This window comes from Stegostoma tigrinum, chromosome 25, assembly GCF_030684315.1.
Source record: "Stegostoma tigrinum isolate sSteTig4 chromosome 25, sSteTig4.hap1, whole genome shotgun sequence".
In the NCBI taxonomy this organism is placed as follows: domain Eukaryota; kingdom Metazoa; phylum Chordata; class Chondrichthyes; order Orectolobiformes; family Stegostomatidae; genus Stegostoma; species Stegostoma tigrinum.
In genome coordinates this window covers 10,437,448-10,455,441 of record NC_081378.1, presented here as the reverse complement: position 1 = coordinate 10,455,441, position 17,994 = coordinate 10,437,448, and the positions used below count along the sequence as shown (strand labels likewise).

The 17,994-nt window shown below is 44.2% G+C and overlaps 1 protein-coding gene across 26 annotated transcripts in view; it reads right to left on the bottom strand.

Moving 5' to 3' along the window:
• celf2 (cugbp, Elav-like family member 2) overlaps positions 1 to 17,994 on the bottom strand; it is a 910,164-nt gene that overhangs the window by 347,192 nt on the left and 544,978 nt on the right. The window contains exon 1 of one of the 26 annotated variants that reach the window (XM_048554190.2): positions 17,806 to 17,966. The exons of the other annotated variants lie outside the window; for them this stretch is intronic. Within the exon in view, the coding sequence (XP_048410147.1) occupies positions 17,806 to 17,858 (53 nt within the window). The 5' untranslated portion in view covers positions 17,859 to 17,966. Of the gene's footprint in view, positions 1 to 17,805; positions 17,967 to 17,994 lie in introns of those variants that run through there. 26 annotated transcript variants of the gene reach the window in all.

Sequence of the window (17,994 nt, the reverse complement as noted above, 5' to 3'; positions counted from 1 at the left end):
TATCTGGTCATTCCAATACTTCTGTTTGGGGGCTGGTTATGCATAATTTGGAACTGCTGTGTCAGTCACATTACAAAAGTGACTACACTTCTAAAGCACTTCATTTGTTATGAAGGCCTATGGAATATCCTGATGTCACGAAAGATGCCCTAAAAATGCAAAATTTTTAAAAATTTATTGATACTCTGTGATTTCCGAAGATTATCTAAGGACATTTCAATATTTATCTGACCTCCCCTCTCCAAGTCTCCATCACTCTTTATGTTACTAGAGTCTCTCTGAGCAAAGCAACATCATAGAATATCTAGAACTGGGCGAGCTAAACGGAGTCATGCTCTAGATTCGGAATGCTGAGCAAGGGAAATGAGCATTATAAAGCAATTAGTCTACAACTAAACAGTAGACAGCACCTTCAATCAGTGTATGACCACAGGCTCTACAGACAATACAGTTACTAGAAGAATAAATCACTGGGCTCTCCTGCGAGAGCTGATTTAAATGATCAATGACTGTAGCAGACATTGTTTAGCTTCACAAATAAACTCTTCTCTCCCAGTCAGGTAAGAGAAAAGCCAACAGACAATTTACAGAGATAGTAGGAACTGCAGATGCTGGAGAATCTGAGATAACAAGGTGTAGAGCTAGATGAACACAGCAGGCCAAGCAGCATCAAGGAGCAGGAAGGCTGATGTTTCGGGCCGAGACCCTTCTTCAGATTTTGCTTCTAGCTCAATTCAGATTTTTTTTCCTGATGGGATGTGAGCGTCACTGGCCAGGCCTGCAATAATTTCCCATTCTCAATTGCTCAGAGGACAGTTAAGAATCAACCACATTGCCATGGGTTTGGAATCGCATGTAGGCCACCAGATTTTCTTCCTTAAAAAGAACTAGTGAATTAGATTATGAGAATCTACAATCATTGCATGATTACCATTCATCCAGTCCTTTATCACAGGATTTTCATTGAATTCAAATTTCACCATCTGCCATATGGGATTCGAACCCTTGTCCCAAACATTAGCCCGGGGCTCTGGACTACTAATCCAGTAACTTTACTGCTGTTGAAACCCCTTCCCTTTTTCTAGAGCCCTAGCAACTCCTCCTGACTGGAGACAATCTGTGATCCTCTGGCTCAAACATGAATAGGTCATAGTTCTTTCAGCTCCTGCAGCCCTTAACATAGAACTCATTTCTTATACAATGCCTGCAGTTGTAGATACAGGCCACTTAACCAATTCAGTATGCATCGACCCTCCGAACAGCGTCCCGTTCAGACCTACCTCCCCACCCACTTTATCCTAGTAAACCTGCATTTACCGTGACAAATCCACCTAACTTGGACACTACAGGACAATTCAGTATGGCCAATCCACCTAACCTGTGCATCTTTGGGCTGTGGGAGAAAACCAGAGCACCCGGAGAAAACCCACGCAGACATGGGAGAATCTGCAAACTCCCACATAGACAGTTGCCCGAGGCCGGAATTGAACCCAGATCCCCGGTGCTGCGAGGCAGCAGTGCTAATCACCGAGCCACTGTGCCACCTACCTGAATGCTGTTATTTCTTGTTTGGGGACAGTGGACAATTTCAGGTTCTCTCAAATCACTGAAGTGCTACAGTACAGAAGGAAGCCATTTGGCTCATGTGACCCGCACTGGCTTTATTATCTCGTACCACTCTCCTGCCTGCCTCCCATTTCCCTACTCACCACTTCTAGCCAAATAATAATCCAGTGCCTGTATTTCATGGAAGATTACTGGAGTTACATGGACTACCATCTCCTCTCACAGATATAGGTGAAAATCCAGCTTCATGTGCAAGCGGACAGAATGACGCCCAAAATCTTGCCAAGTTTAAGCCTGGTTTGGGGCAAATTATGGAAAGAGATGTGGGAGAGCAGATTATGGGACAGGACCTGCTCTTCCAAATCTCCACCAGGTTGGGACTTGGCTCACTTTCAGTCTGATATTGAAGGTGCGCCTTATATACAGAGAGGTATCAAAAGTGCCAGTTGGAAGAAAGAGAGCCTGCTAGGTTTGGGAAGAGTGAAATTGAAAACGGCAGCTGCTTTTGAAACAATGTGTTGACCATGAGGTATGTCCCACCAAGAGTGGGCCCAGGACTTATCAATACATCAGTTCTTCCATCAGACCACAATTACCTACCCCATTCATCCTTCCTTAAGCCAGTGACCACAATACTGACATGGACATCACCCACTAGCCTTCATTGTCTGATACATGGAAATTCTACCAGGTACTAAGTCAGTGAAGGGGACTTCCTGCTTTGCTGCAGCTATTTGACATTGAAACTCTGCAATGTAGAGGAGTTTCTTTTTGACTGTGATGAGATAGGGGCCATCATTATCAAGACATCTTGTTCTCACGTAACATCAAACCAGATGTGGGAGGTCAAACTGCTTTTCTCTACCCTGTTTTGTTTCAGCAGTTATTAGGTAACTTGCACTGCTCTATTTTTCTCTAACCTACACTCAATGTCTCTAGCTTTCAGATAATGAGTTAGATCTTTGGGACCCCGGAGCATTGTTATGATAACGTCACACTGCTGCACATCACAGAGTATAAATACAACAGTGCAGGTTGAGTTATAACCTTCTGGAAAAAGAGAGCATTGGGATCACGTGGCATAAAACACACAAAGACAGACACATTGGGCTATATTTATTGTAACGAGAGAGATCGGGGCTGATATAATCACTAATGTACAGCAGTTTTGAGTATTAGTACACAACAAAAAGCATTATGTTAAAATCAAACTCTCAACACAATTCTTGGCTTTGTCTTCACCTTCACCAGCCTGTCTTGAATCTAATCTCAGCATAGCATCAAACCAAACGATAAAATGATTATCTTTCCAACACAGTCCTGGTTCTTTGAAGTTCAAATGTGCGACTCAAGAAAGAACTATTTCCAAGATCTTGCCACTCACTGGCCTTCAAGTATTTCAGCAACAATATCAACACTGAGCTGATGCCATGTAAAGGAATCAGTGACTACATAATGCTTGGAAGTGATGTACCTGAAGAAGGCTCTAGCTGTTACCTCTCTTTTGAAGATGTCAGCTAACTCAACCTCTCGCTGCACATCCGGACTCTTCCTTCCGTCCATACCAACTGCATTAACATCTCCTACATCACATCAGTGAGCACACTTAAGAAGTATTTTAATGTCTGACAACCCCAGCCTATTCAGCTTCTCCCTACAGGTCAAACCCTCCAGTCCCGGCAACATCATGGTCAATCTTTCACAACATCTCTCCCGTATCTGGGAGACCAGAATTGATCCTGGAGCATCAGAAGCTGAGGCGTAACCTCATCAAGTTTATAAAATCATGAGGGGCATCAATAAGGTGAACAGTCAAGGTCTTTTCCCCAAGGTAGGCGAGTCCAAAACTAGAGGTTTAAGGTGAGAGGGGAAAGATTTAAAAGGGGCTGAGGGGGCAACCTTTTCATCTAGAGGGATGGTGTGTGTATGGAATGAGCTGCTGGAGGAAGTGGTGGAGGCTGGTACAATGACAACATTTAAAAAGCATCTGGATCGGCACATGAATAGGAAGGGTTTAGCGGAAAATGGGCCAAAAATGTTGGCAGAAGGAACTAGATTAATTAAGGATATCTGGTCGCATGGACAAGTTGGACCAAAGGGTCCATGCTGCTTATCTCTAGGACTCTAAGTTCTGAAAGATGCCATGTAAATGAAAGTTCCTTCCTTCTCAATTCACTGCAAGGCTCAGTTGCCAGTTGGCACAGTCCTTGACTGGGTACTGGGATATTGCAGAGACCTACTGCATCCTGAAATGCTAATGCACTGAAGACTAACTCTGGCTGCAACAGATCAGCTGCCATATCTGAGCCACAAAGCTAGCTGAAGATTCTCTCAGCTGTATCAGACCTGCAGAGTGTGACAGGGAATTTGACTGTACAAGGAGCTTGAGGACAAGTGCAAAGATTAATTGGACATCACTGGATGATGGCTCTTAAAAATTTAGCTGAGGCTCACAGAACAGGACGATGGAGATTTAAATTGCTAAGTATATATCCAAGCAGCATAGTCATTGTAACATTAGCCTTCAAAAAAGCAAGTATAAAACTCTCTGCTTTCTATTTGCACAGATAACGACACTCTAGCCATTCACAAAATATCTTTAGCAGCTGACTGTTTTTACCCTGTTCTCCAGCCCTCCTCTCCAACATTATATATCAGCTGCTCTTCAGAATCTCAACCAAACCATGCTGCTCACTGTACGGGAGCATCCTGTCATATCTGGAGTAGACTCTTAACCTGTGGAATGAGCATGATGTTTGGAGTAGTGAATGGGCAGAAAAATATCTGAAAAAGAACGTGAGGGTGCGGAGTGTTTGCATCTAAATAAACAACCCCTACTTGACTTCCCTGAGATGTGCAATATAAGAAGACTTCTCATATAATTAAAGTTTTCCAAGGTCCTTTTTTATCCCCCACACAGAAAGAAGAACAATGGCAAATATGAAGACATTTTGCAAAGATTTCCTTCAAGAGGTGAGTATTGTTAAAGGCGAGAAATGCTTTCTATTGTACACATCCCCTTTGTTTCCCCTTTTCTTTGTTTCTGTTCAAAACATACGTTTCAACTGCATCTGCTGGCAGAGTGTGCTGTACTGCAAGTCCAGAGCATTATGAAGAACAACAAGCATTGGCATTTATATAGCACCTTTCACATAGTATAAATCCACAGGCAGTCCTCACAAGCCTGTGGTAGAGAGGTTTGGGGAGGGATTTCCAGAGTTTGGGGTTTAGGTAGCTGAAGGTATGGCTACAAATGGTGTGGTGATTAAAATTATGAATAACCAAGAGGGCAGAACTGGAGCGGAGCAGAGATCCAACAATATGTGTGTAAATAGTGCCTTGTGCCCAGTCCCTAGGGACTTCATTTGGTGGCAAAACAAGTTAAACACACAATCTTAATGGTCGTTTCTTGTTACAACATCACAAGCAGCTGTAAAGGAAATAGTAACTAAATGTTTCTGAAGGTGGGGAAATGGCAGAACAGTTCCAGTGTAACTTGTGACAGGAAAAGACAAAGTTAAAAAGTTAAAAATCACCATTTTGCAGCAGGCCAGCTATCACAGGAAGGCTCTACTTTGACAACAGAGACTGGGGCTCTTAAGGCTGAGTGCAAACTGCAAATATAGAAACTCTTCAGGGGGGCAGACTGCAAAAAAGCACTGCTAGCCACCCAAGGCAACGCCATGGCATTAATGCAGAATATACCTAATTTAATAGTATCTGGTAACATGGTTACCATATTAGTAATCAGATAAAGTATAGAAAGGTGAAGATCCCAGAGATTCTCAGGGCAAGCATCCTGGGAGTACTTAAACCAGAATGAATACCTACCACATATACAGATTGCATGAGCCTTCGCAAGGTGAGTCCTGCGATCCCAGCAGAACACTATGACTCCACAGTCTACACACTAATGGAAAATAACATGCCCAAAATACATCACGCTCATGTAGCACCCTTCAGTCCAAACACATGCTCATCTCTGCTCCAGTTACCGGGCCTGACTGACAGCAGTGCTTGACACTCTAGCTGAAAGAAAGAATGCTTCTGGTCGACCGGAGGAGCTTGCACTCGGGACTGCTGTCATAGGCTGATAGTTCATTTGGCTCCTTCAGTGGTTGGAGGCTGAAGATTGCATCAGAAAGAATTCTAACCTTTGTCACAATGAACTGGAGGCAACATTATTAAACATCCCATGTACTTTCCAGGGCAAGTACACATTACTTCCCACTGAAGTTCCACGCTGTCCACGAAATGCTGTTGCTGGTTCTATGAAAGCAGCTTAAAAAAAGCCTGTGGACTCTCAAAGGTCACCCCTTCAATCAATAAATCAATCCCATCCTTTACAGAAATGCATCCAATTGTGTCAGTGCAATACAAGCCAACTCCAAAGCTTTTCTGAAAATCAGAGGCCATCATTAAACCCATTTCCGTCAATAATCTTCATATGGCAGGGAATTTATGACATTTCTTTTTTGAGAACGCAAAGGTTGGTGAGCATACTTTGATAATGCAGCAATATTATTGCCGGGTAGCTTGGAAAGTTGCAATGCCAATAGATAGCAACATCACAGTCTTGTTTCTATTGCACTTCTCATAACCATTGGCACTCTCATAAAAATCAATAATCATTCTTGCATCATAGGAAATGCAGCAAAGAGCCAGTGTCTACTATGTGATACTTGATCAGATAATCTGATTTTTGGGTGATGTTGTCTGAGGAATAAGGCTTGGCTGGAGGACCAGTGATATCTCACATACTCTTCTTTGAAATAGGGCAATAAGGTATGTTATGATTACCCAGAGACATGGTTTAACACCTTACCTGAAAGAAAGCTCTGCCAGGAGGGTGTTGCTGAGATGTCAGTCTCCATTTTCAGACTCAAGCCCTGGGACGGGACCTGAACCTGGAACCTAGTGACATAGGTGTGAGCTTTACTAACTGTGCCATGGCTGACAGAGAAAAGAAGAAAAAGAGGGAGAGAAAAATGCAGTCGCTACTTGTTAGACACGTCAGAATCTTGAAATACAGCTGGTATTTTAGGCCTGATTTCAAATGTGCTATTTTTAAAAAGCAGACGACTGCTACTGAGATACCGAAAATAACTGCAGGTGTAATTTCAGTGGCAGGCAGGCAAAAAGAAACAGTGTGAGGCCAATGGGATATAACACCTAAAGGTGTCCAAGCAACCATAAACATACTGGACTGTGATCTCGTGACTTCAAAAGATAACAGGAGGTTGCCAACCCTCTGTAGCAAACCAGCCCTCTGTTGTTTCTGGTTTCCTTTCTTTGGGAATTCCCGTTTTCCTGTTTCAATTCTACTGCATTGTGCTAGTGGGGCTGGGGGTCTCTTGTGTACCAGTCCTGAGTGTTAACGTTATAGTTAACATGCTGTGATGGTCATCAAAGAACTACCCCATCATCACCCCAGGGTTGTAGGTTAGGACTCTCTCTCAGTCGGAGTGCTCGAGGTTAGCTCGAAAGCTGCCTGGTAAAGGAAGCCAGAGATAATGGGAACTGCAGATGCTGGAGAATCCAAGACAACAAAATGTGAGGCTGGATGAACACAGCAGGCCAAGCAGCATCTCAGGAGCACAAAAGCTGACGTTTCGGGCCTAGACCCTTCATCAGAGAGGGGGATGGGGTGAAGCTTCTGGAATAAATAGGGAGAGAGTGGGAGGCGGACCGAAGATGGCGAGAAAAGAAGATAGGTGGAGAGGAGAGTACAGGTGGGGAGGGGATAGGTCAGTCCAGGGAAGACGGACAGGTCAAGGAGGTGGGGTGAGGTTAGTAGGTAGATGGGGGTGCGGCTTGGGGTGGGAGGAAGGGATGGGTGAGAGGAAGAACAGGTTAGGGAGGCAGAGACAGGTTGGACTGGTTTTGGGATGCAGTGGGTGGAGGGGAAGAGCTGGGCTGGTTGTGTGGTGCAGTGGGGGGAGGGGACGAACTGGGCTGGTTTAGGGATGCAGTTGGGGAAGGGGAGATTTTGAAACTGGTGAAGTCCACATTGATACCATTAGGCAGCAGGGTTCCCAGGCGGAATATGAGTTGCTGCTCCTGCAACGTTCGGGTGGCATCAATGTGGCACTGCAGGAGGCCCATGATGGACATGTCATCGAAAGAATGGGAGGGGGAGTGGAAATGGTTTACGACTGGGAGGTGCTGTAGTTTGTTGCGAACTGAGCTGAGGTGTTCTGCAAAGCGGTCTCATACCAAGCGGAGGCTTGGAGACCGCTTTGCAGAACACCTCCGCTCAGTTCGCAACAAACTACAGCACCTCCCAGTCGCAAACCATTTCCACTCCCCCTCCCATTCTTTAGATAACATGTCCATCATGGGCCTCCTGCAGTGCCACATTGATGCCACCCGAAGGTTGCAGGAACCGCAACTCATATTCCGCCTGGGAACCCTGCAGCCTAATGGTATCAATGTGGACTTCACCAGTTTCAAAATCTCCCCTTCCCCAACTGCATCCCTAAACCAGCCCAGTTCGTCCCCTCCCCCCACTGCACCACACAACCAGCCCAGCTCTTCCCCTCCACCCACTGCATCCCAAAACCAGTCCAACCTGTCTCCGCCTCCCTAACCTGTTCTTCCTCTCACCCATCCCTTCCTCCCACCCCAAGCCGCACCCCCATCTACCTACTAACCTCAACCCACCTCCTTGACCTGTCCGTCTTCCCTGGACTGACCTATCCCCTCCCCACCTATACTCTCCTCTCCACCTATCTTCTTTTCTCTCCATCTTCGGTCCACCTCCCCCTCTCTCCCTATTTATTCCAGAACCCTCACCCCATTCCCTCTCTGATGAAGGGTCTAGGCCCGAAACGTCAACTTTTGTGCTCCTGAGATGCTGCTTGGCCTGCTGTGTTCATCCAGCCTCACATTTTGTTGTCTTGGTAAAGGAAGCCAGACTAGTCTTTCTTACGCTGAATATTCAAATTCAGTCACAATTGAAAGGAATCAGAACAGCAGAATGTCAATCGACCTGCAAAACTGTGAAACTAACTGTTCAATGACCAACGTCAATGCTATCAGTACAGGTATTTCTGCTGTAATGTGTGTTTCGTTAATGCAAATTTGGCTGGAACACAATTGATGAAGAGTGGACACTGTTTGGGTAGTGCAAACTTTCTACTGTACAGTATAGTGATTTCCTATAGCGATTTCCATATAGCGCAATTTTCTATGGCGATTTACTATAGCGCAAAGTCATGTAAGAACACAACAATAGTGTTATAGGAGAAATACGTGTAATCTCAACTGCAACATTCAAACATCCACTCTCTGCAAATAATTCACAGACTGATATTTTATCTTCTGGACTCACCTCTTATTTCTAATGGGTGTGTGCATGTTGCACTTGCATCTACTCTTGTGTTTCGTAATTAATCAACTCTTCTTATTAACTGATGAAGGTTTAGATAAATTGGCCTCTTTTTAAAGCATTAACTGATTAGTCCTGAGAGAATAGAATCTGGGGAAACAATGCCCTGGTGGTATTACAGCTGGGCTGTTAATCCAGGGACCCAGGTAATGTTCTGGGAAGCCAGGTTTGAATCTCGCTGTGGCAGATGGTGGAATTTGAATTCAATAAATATCTGGAACTAAGAGTCTGATGATGACCATGAATCCATTGTTGATTGTTGGGGATAACTCAGCTGGCTCACTAATGCCCTTGAGGGAACGAAACTGCCATCCTTACCTGGTCTGGCCTACGTGTGACTCTAGACCCACAGAAATGTGGTCGACTTTGAGCCGCCCTTGAGGGATTAGTGATGGGCACTAAATGCTGCCTGGCCAGCGATGCCCTCATCCCATGAGTGAATAAAGAAAAAAGAAATCCACAAAGGAAGGGATCCTTCTCAAATTCTCATTGTTACAAGCAACTGAGGAGAAAAGTGAGTAAAGATGGGGAGCTAGTTCATCACCCCTCTCTGGGAAGCTGAAATAGTTGGGGGAATCCAGTCTGGAATTGTAATGAATCGGGGATTCTCATCTGGGATCTGATTGTAACATGCAGTCATAAAGATACGCAGCTCGGAAACAGGCCCTTCAGTCGAACCTGTCCAAGTCAACTAGATATCCTGAGTAAATCTAGTCCCATTTGTCAGCATTTGGTCCATATCCCTCTGAACCCTTTCTATTCATATATGCATACAGATGCCTTTTAAATGTTGTAATCACTTCCTGTGGCAGTTCATTCCATACATGCACCACCCTATGCTTGAAATAATTGTCCCTTTTAAATCTTTCCCCTCTCACCTTAAACCTATGCCCTTTAGTTTTGGACTCCCTGCCCTGGGTGAACAACATTGCCCATTTACCCTATCAATGCCCCCCATGATTTTATAACCCTCTAAAAAGGTCACCCCTCAGCGTCCGACACTCCAGGGAAAATAGCCCCAGTCTATTCAGCCTCTCCATAGAGTTCAAGCCGTCCAACTCTGGCAACACTCTCGTAAATCTTTTCTGAACCCTTTCTAGTTTCACAACAGCTTTCCTGTAGCAGGGAGACCAGAATTTCACGCACTACTCCACCAATGTCCTGTACAGCCGCAATGTGACCTCCCAACTCCTACGCTGAATGCACTGATCAATAAAGGCAAGCATACCCAATGCCTTCTTCACCATGACATCTACCTGCGACTCCACTTTCAAGGAACTATGAACCATACTGTAAAGCCACATGTCTCATTTTTTCAGACAAACTTTTGAAAGATTAAATACTTCTGAATTTAAATGCAAACAAAGGGGGAGGAAGCAATCCAAAGTGCTAGACCCTTAAGGCATCACAACAAGTTTCACAACCAATAAACCACTGTTGAACTGCTGTGACAGTGAAAGATTTCAATATTACACAATGACAATTCAAAATAAAAGCAAAAAAGCACACAGTCATATCCAAAAGAAACCTAAACACAGAGCTCAAGTCACAATAATGTGGCAATCAAGTTTAGTTAAATGTTGGTTCTCTGACATAGAAATGTTCACAAGTAGGAAAATGATTTTCTTTTAATATACTGAGTTTGAGACCTAGAAAGTAGGAAAAGGCCTCCACATTCTGAGATTTTTGCATTGAGTTTATTTGCAATCCAAGGATGAATGGAATAGTTATTACTTTATTTTCTTCCTCAGAATTATAAAAACTTTTTATTAATATTTACACACATGGAGATGTTGGGAGAAGTATGAAGCAGATTCAATTCAAATATCTACTGAAAACCATGCAGTAAATCACATCCTGCATAATGACCATTGTCTCTAATCCAGTTCCAACGTGACTGAAATATCAGGTATGGCCTTAAGAGGCTGTCTGGAAACAATACGGACACTCAAAACAGTACAAAATGCTCTTAGTCAATTTATGAGCAGTCACTTGCTTGTAAAGATCTTGAAATAGTTGGGTTGCTAAAGCATTGTGTCTTGCACTTTTCGACACAAGCATCATTTGAAATTTAGCATTCTTGCATGTGCCCTGCAATGAAAACCTTTGAAAAATCTGACTCTTTCAGCAATATGCAAATGCTGCACTGCCTCTATGCTCACAAATATCAACTTGCTCGATAAAAGAGCACTGAACAAGCTCCTCGATCTGTTTGCTGATATCTATACAGCACTGGTCAGATGCTTGAATGATCTGGATAAAAGAATTGTTGACCTGTAATGCTAACTCAAACTCTCTCTCCTCAGATTCGTACCTGGTCCCTTGAGTGTTTTCCAGCATTTTCTGTTTTAATGACACATTTCTAGCATCTGCGGGGCTTGGTATTTGTAAATCCAGAGAGAGCCGCTTGACTGCTTGACCATATTTAGATCTATACTTATGTCTGAATGACAATGGAATGTGTGCAGGCTGTTGACTAGAAACATTTCTCAAGCCATTTGGAATGGCAGGGATTGATAAGTGAACGCATGTGTCATTTCATGCGCAGAAGGACTGATTTCTTCAGTCTGCAAGTGTTAACTTAGTTTTAACATCATATCTCAGAGAAACACACACAGCAATGAGGTGACCACCCCTCTCCCATCTCAGAACCATCAGTCACAGGGAGAAATGAATGGGGAAAGAACCACCAACAGCAAATTGTAAGAGATAGTAAGAACTGCAGGTGCTGGAGTCAGAGATAACACAGTGTGGAGCTGATTGTACACAACAGGCCAGGCAGCATCAGGGGAGCAGGAAGGCTGACATTTTGGGTCAGGACCCTTCTTCAGAAAAAAAACAGCGATCTGTATTTATCCAGCGCCTTTAAATCTAATTGAATATCACATGGCAATTCATAGGGACGTTATAGAGCAAACTTTGATACCTAGCCAGATAAGGACATATCAGTTGATAAAAAATTGGAGTAAAATTAGGCCATTCAGTCCCTTGAGCCTTCTCTACTATTCTAGATTACCCATCCTGCCACACTGCACCATAGCCCTCAACATTTTTACTACACTTAAATGCAGAATGATAAAAGGCTGATCCAAGAAGCAGATTGTGCAGACTGTAAGGGACAATTTCAAGCAGAAATGAGGGCCAATGGGCTTTATGAAGGATATTTCAGAGCACAGAGCCTCAATCATTGAAAGTATGCCCACCAAAAGCAGAATGATTAAAAACGACAAAATTCACACACCTAAAGCTTTCTTGTTGCAATAATGCAAAATTTATCCTATTAACAAATAGTTAAGAAGCATGGAAACTTGTGAATAAGAATACATTATATTTGATGTTGAGAGTCTAGAAAGTGGCCTCAACGTTTTTCACTCAAAAGCTCACTGTTATAGTTTGGGATTTAGCACTTTATCACACTTTCTAATATAAGATTACCCTATAAAAAAACCTGCAATAACATTATTTTGCTTCAACGGGTTATTATGTGCTTTTGTTGCAATTTTTGATTCAAGTGTCTATCAGTCGTGTCATCTGGTCTGAGCCAGAAGCTTATTACGTTTAGAATAAGAAAATACAAAAAACTGCCACAGTTCTATTCAGAAAAGTAAAAAGTCTTTTTCTACTGGGAGTACATTGTGTGTCTTTCTCAGAGAACGGCTTCTGTTCAGATTGTGATTCTCCTTCTCCATTGCTACCTCTTGCTCAGTTGCTGCTTTTCTCCTGCACATTGTCACTGAATCATGGAAACCAAGAGACACCCAAAGAACTATGTTTTAACCAATTCAGTAATCCCTCAGTCAAGGCATCTTGAAGAGTAAATGCCTTCAACACAGAGGTCTGCTTCAAACGCTCTCAAACTCATAATAGCTCGCTGGGCAAGGGCAGATGGCATGATTAATTTGCATAAGAATGAAAGCATTCGCAACAGGGATTGACCAACAGGAAACACTTGTGGCATTTTTTTAAAAATGCTTTCAGGGTCTGGGGATGGGAATCAACAATGAATCTCAAAATCCTGTGGTGAGGAATCTCAAAAGTAAGTCTTGAATGAGAAGCTGTGGTGCGCCTGATGTTGTCAGGAAGACAAATTCTTCCTTCAGGGCAGCATAGGAAGGGGTTTTCACTTAATTTCTACCCCTTGGCTTGCTGAAACCACTGCCAACTTTCCCCTCAGGTGTGCATGGAGTAACACTGGTCCTGTCATCTTTCCCTGCCCCAGACGCACCTTCTCCAGAAAACAATGAACTTGCTATCCCAGGCTCTTCCAGCTTCTAATTAACCTTCCTGATTAAAATAATTAATACTATTGAATGACTACCTCAGCAACATGCACCACTCTCTCTGGTGAAGGTCCAGCATAAATATTAATGATCACACACTAGGCATCTCTTTACCTTATCCTTTGCAGTACTGCTGTGCATTGTCACATTCAACTATCTGGTAATGATTGTAAGCCTAACAATATTATGGCCTAACGAAGTGCTCAGACACTTGCCCTACTCTCTCAGCATCCCGACATTGCATATTTTTCTTAATATACAGTTTATTAGGCACTTTGGCAACACAACGCCTCTTTTCTTCGTTATCTCGGGAACAGAGGGAGCAGGGATCATGTGAAACACGAGGGACCGCACAACACAACAAAGCCGACTGTGAGCAAAGCACAGGCTCTCTGGCACTTCAATTAACTTTTTCAGCACAGGGTCGGATGAAAACCACGTCTTTTAAAACTGAGTGATTCTGGTCGTACTTAGTAACAACTCTTTCCTTCTGCTTCACTCATATGTTGTGATTAGGAGATTGTTTATAAATACTTGAAAATGTAGTTAGGAGCTTGCAGCTCTGTTAGAAATGGACAGATGTTAATAGTGCAGTTTTTATTCCTCCAGAAATGAATACTTTAAAATAGCCAGCACATTTAATAGATTATAAGTGCAGCCTCTATAATTGATTCTAACAGTGGTGAGAAAAATTGAACAGCTTTTGCCCGACATAGGTGAGTGCATATGATAAGTGTGAGTGGTTCAAGTGCTGAGGACAGTAATTTATTTCAGCCTAAATAAAATTAGCTTTACCTGATCTGTGCTGAGCTAGCTGATCTTAGTTGGGTGTTGGGGAGCAAGAACCAGGAACCAAAGGAGGGAAAGGGGCAAGGAAAGCAGGGAGGGTGGGACACCATGGAAAGGGCAGGGGATGGGAGAGAAGGGACATACAGGGAGAAGCAAGGAGGGAGTGGGAGAGATAATGGGAACTGCAGATGCTGGAGAATCCAAGATGATAAAATGTGAGGCTGGATGAACACAGCAGGCCAAGCAGCATCTCAGGAGCACAAAAGCTGATGTTTCGGGCCTAGACCCTTCATCAGAGAGGGGGATGGGGAGAGGGAACTGGAATAAATAGGGAGAGAGGGGGAGACGGACCGAAGATGGAGAGTAAAGAAGATAGGTGGAGAGAGTATAGGTGGGGAGGTAGGGAGGGGATAGGTCAGTCCAGGGAAGACGGACAGGTCAAGGAGGTGGGATGAGGTTACTAGGTAGATGGGGGTGCGGCTTGGGGTGGGAGGAAGGGATGGGTGAGAGGAAGAACCGGTTAGGGAGGCAGAGACAGGTTGGACTGGTTTTGGGATGCAGTGGGGGGGGGGGGGGGGAAGAGCTGGGCTGGTTGTGTGGTGCAGTGCGGGGGGAGGGGACGAACTGGGCTGGTTTAGGGATGCAGTAGGGGAAGGGGAGATTTTGAATCTGGTGAAGTCCACATTGATACCAATGGGGAGTGGGAGAGGCTTGGTGCTTGGGACAGGGAAAGGTTATAAGCAACGGAGGTGGACCTGGGGTGGGGGGGGGGGCGCGGGGGGCAGGGGGGAGATGTGATGAGGATGTAGCATGAGAAGTCAGCTAGAGCAGTCGGGAAGTTAGGAGCCACATAAATACCCTGGCTGCTACAGCAGGTCAGAAGCTAGGAATGTTGCAGTGAGTAACTCACCTCCTGATTCCCCAGAGCCTGTCCAACATCTACAAGACACAATTCTGGACTGAGACAGAGTATTCCTCCTTTGCCTGGATGGGTCCAAGTCCAACAACACTCAAGAAGCTTGACGCCATCCAGGACAAAGCAGCCTGATTGATCAGCATCATATTAAGAAGCATCTACTCCCTCCACTAGGAATGCACAGTGTGTACGGTCTGCAAGAAATTCAAAGCACCTTTCACATCCATGACTACTTCCATTTAGAAGGACAAGGGCAGCAGATACATGGATACACCACCACCTGCAAGATCCCCTCCAAGCCATTCTCCATCCTGGAAATATATCGCTGTTCCTTCATTGGCATTGGGTCAAAATCCTGGAACTTCTCCAGGAGGGTACTGCAGGTCAACCTACAGCATGTGGGCTGCAGCAGTTGAGGAAGCCGGTTCACTACACCTTCTCAAGGTCAACTAGGGACAGGCAATAACCGCAGGCCCAGTTGATGCCCGTGAGTGAACACAAAGAAAAGCAAGAGTAGGAAAAACAGGCAAGGAGGAGGAAGGGGGAGAAGGAGGGGGTAAAAGTGGTCTGGAGAGTATAAATGGGGAATTCTAGTTCTCTTGAGGTCCAAGAAAGAGGAGCAAAGCCAGCGTTCCTACTGCTCACTACTACCCAGTGACAATTGCTCGAAAATGACCGCACATCCAGACTGGGGAAGAATGTAAACTGCTTCTTCTCAGTCTTGAATTCAAATCTCACCAAGGAGTCGGTCAATTGAATTCAGTTTGTTTTTATAATCTGCATATTAGAAACAAACATCAACAAAAAACAAAAGGATGAAAACCCCCAACTGCACAACACTGGGGAAGGCAATTTGCAACACTTGCCTGGTTTGTCCTTGCATGTGGCATTAACATGGGTGATTTGTAAATGGCCCTTAAAGTGATCTAAATAAACCACCTCACTGACAGTCAAGAACCATCTTGTTTGCCAATAATGCCCACACATTGAGAATCGACTTTAAAAAATGACCATTAAAATTAGGCTGATTCTTTAATGAACAGCTGATCTGTGAAAACGGGTTTATACTTAAGAGGGAAGTTGAAAATTCAAGAAATTAGTGCGTCAGGAGCAGGAGAAGGGAAGAAAAATGTAAAAAAAAGTAGGTAATTATTTTACAGCTCCAGAGAGTGCATTTATGCAACAAACAAAATAGAGAACAATTTTGTTTTTAATCTGGAAAGGACAATGATGACTGTTTGTACTGACATTTACTGGGCCTAAATGGCATCTCTAGAAAGAAGGATTTATGAACTGTAATGAGCAGAATATGACTTATCTTAATCTAACCTCTGCGCTCTGGGAGAGTTGTGGACACGATAAGATTATTTAGCAGTCAGTGCTTTCAGAGAAAGATAAAAAGGACATTGGAGCAGTGAGCAAATTGTGAGCCATAGTCCAAGGCCTCCCTGTCACTCATAATGACTCGCTCTACTTGGGTGAGGTCAGCTAGACTGGCAGATGGAGCACTAGGCTGAAGCGAGCTTTGTTAATCTTGGCAGAGAGGCAGGCAAAAACGACAGTGTCCGAACCACCCCAGCCATACTTACTCAACCCCACCCCTCCCGAAACAACGCCTCCTGCAGTTTCAGGAAAGAACAGCGTGGAGCGGGAGAGACATCACACAGCCGCAGACCATATAGCGCAACGGTGAAAATCATTTCGTTGGCCGGGAGGAGAAGCAAAAGAAAATGGGGTGGGATATAAATAGACGGGATTTGGGCACCTTTGAATTGCATTTCAAAATTGAAGAACAGGAGATCAAAATGTTATGTTAGCTGGTGAAAACGAAGCGAGCCCAAATAGGTAGCGCAAAGACACATTTGTCCTTTGACTTTCACTGTTGTCAACAACATATTTGCTAGATGCCAGACAGTAACAATAAAAAAGCAAGACAGAGAAAGAGAGAGAGAGAGAGACAGACAGAGTCACAGAAAGAGTGACAGAGAGAAAGAGAGAGATACTCAGAGCTAAGCAGCTAAACTTGGCATCACAGTGCTGTGTGAAATGATAACTGTAGCCATCTGGTAACAAGCAATACAGCAGATTTATAGTGGAATTATTGTCAACCTAAATTGATTCTTTAACCTGACATTCTGTGCTTAATGAGGAAAGCACAAATAAATCTCTCCACTAATGCCACAAGCACACTTTGTTTTCTGAAATTCTCCAGCAATTATCAATATGATATCGAGCAGCGAAAGACAGGACAGCCAACTGGCATAACATGGAACCTTTCTGACAAATAGTACCCGGGTTTCTTTGTACAAAGGTATTTCAAAACTAGGAAGGAACCGGGAAGAGCATCAAGGTTGGGATCAGCCAAGAGAGGGGGTTAGGAATGAGCAGAAAAGCCAGGCAAAATATTCGGCACCGTAAGTGTTTGTACAGCTCCATTGTTCTGGTGTCCCATCGACAGAAACACAGAGAGAGAGAGAGTAATGTATTCGGGCTCTCCGTTGCCTGTCAAGACATTTAAACAAAAGGGCCGCATTTTTCAAACCGGGCTCCACCAATTGCCCCAACATTCCCTCCACTCCCCGACTGTAGCCAGTGCCCTGAGCTCAGCCCCAGTGCCGATGGGAAGTGGTGGGCTGCAATGGAACATCACCGGGGGTGGGGGAAGAGGAAATGAACTCAAAAAGCCCAACTCAATCCACAGACACTCTTTCGGTCCACCCAAATCTCACTTCGGAGGAAAGGACGGTAAAATGCACAACAAATTATTTCCCGCTATGCTTCCCAGACACAAAAAACATACACAAGCACGGTGTTTCAACCAGGTTAAAACTCAACATTGTACACACACACACACGCTACCGTACCTCAACGGCAGCTCATCGTTTCTCGCATTAGCAGCAGATTTGGGACAGCGCATGCTTTGTGCACAGATATTCTCGACAAAAGGCAGCCCGCAAGCACGCAAAACATCAATGGCACAGTATCTCCAGTCTCAATGGCCACTCTCTCATCAGTGCTGCAGAAAAGAAAAGGGGGCCCTTGCAGAATCACTG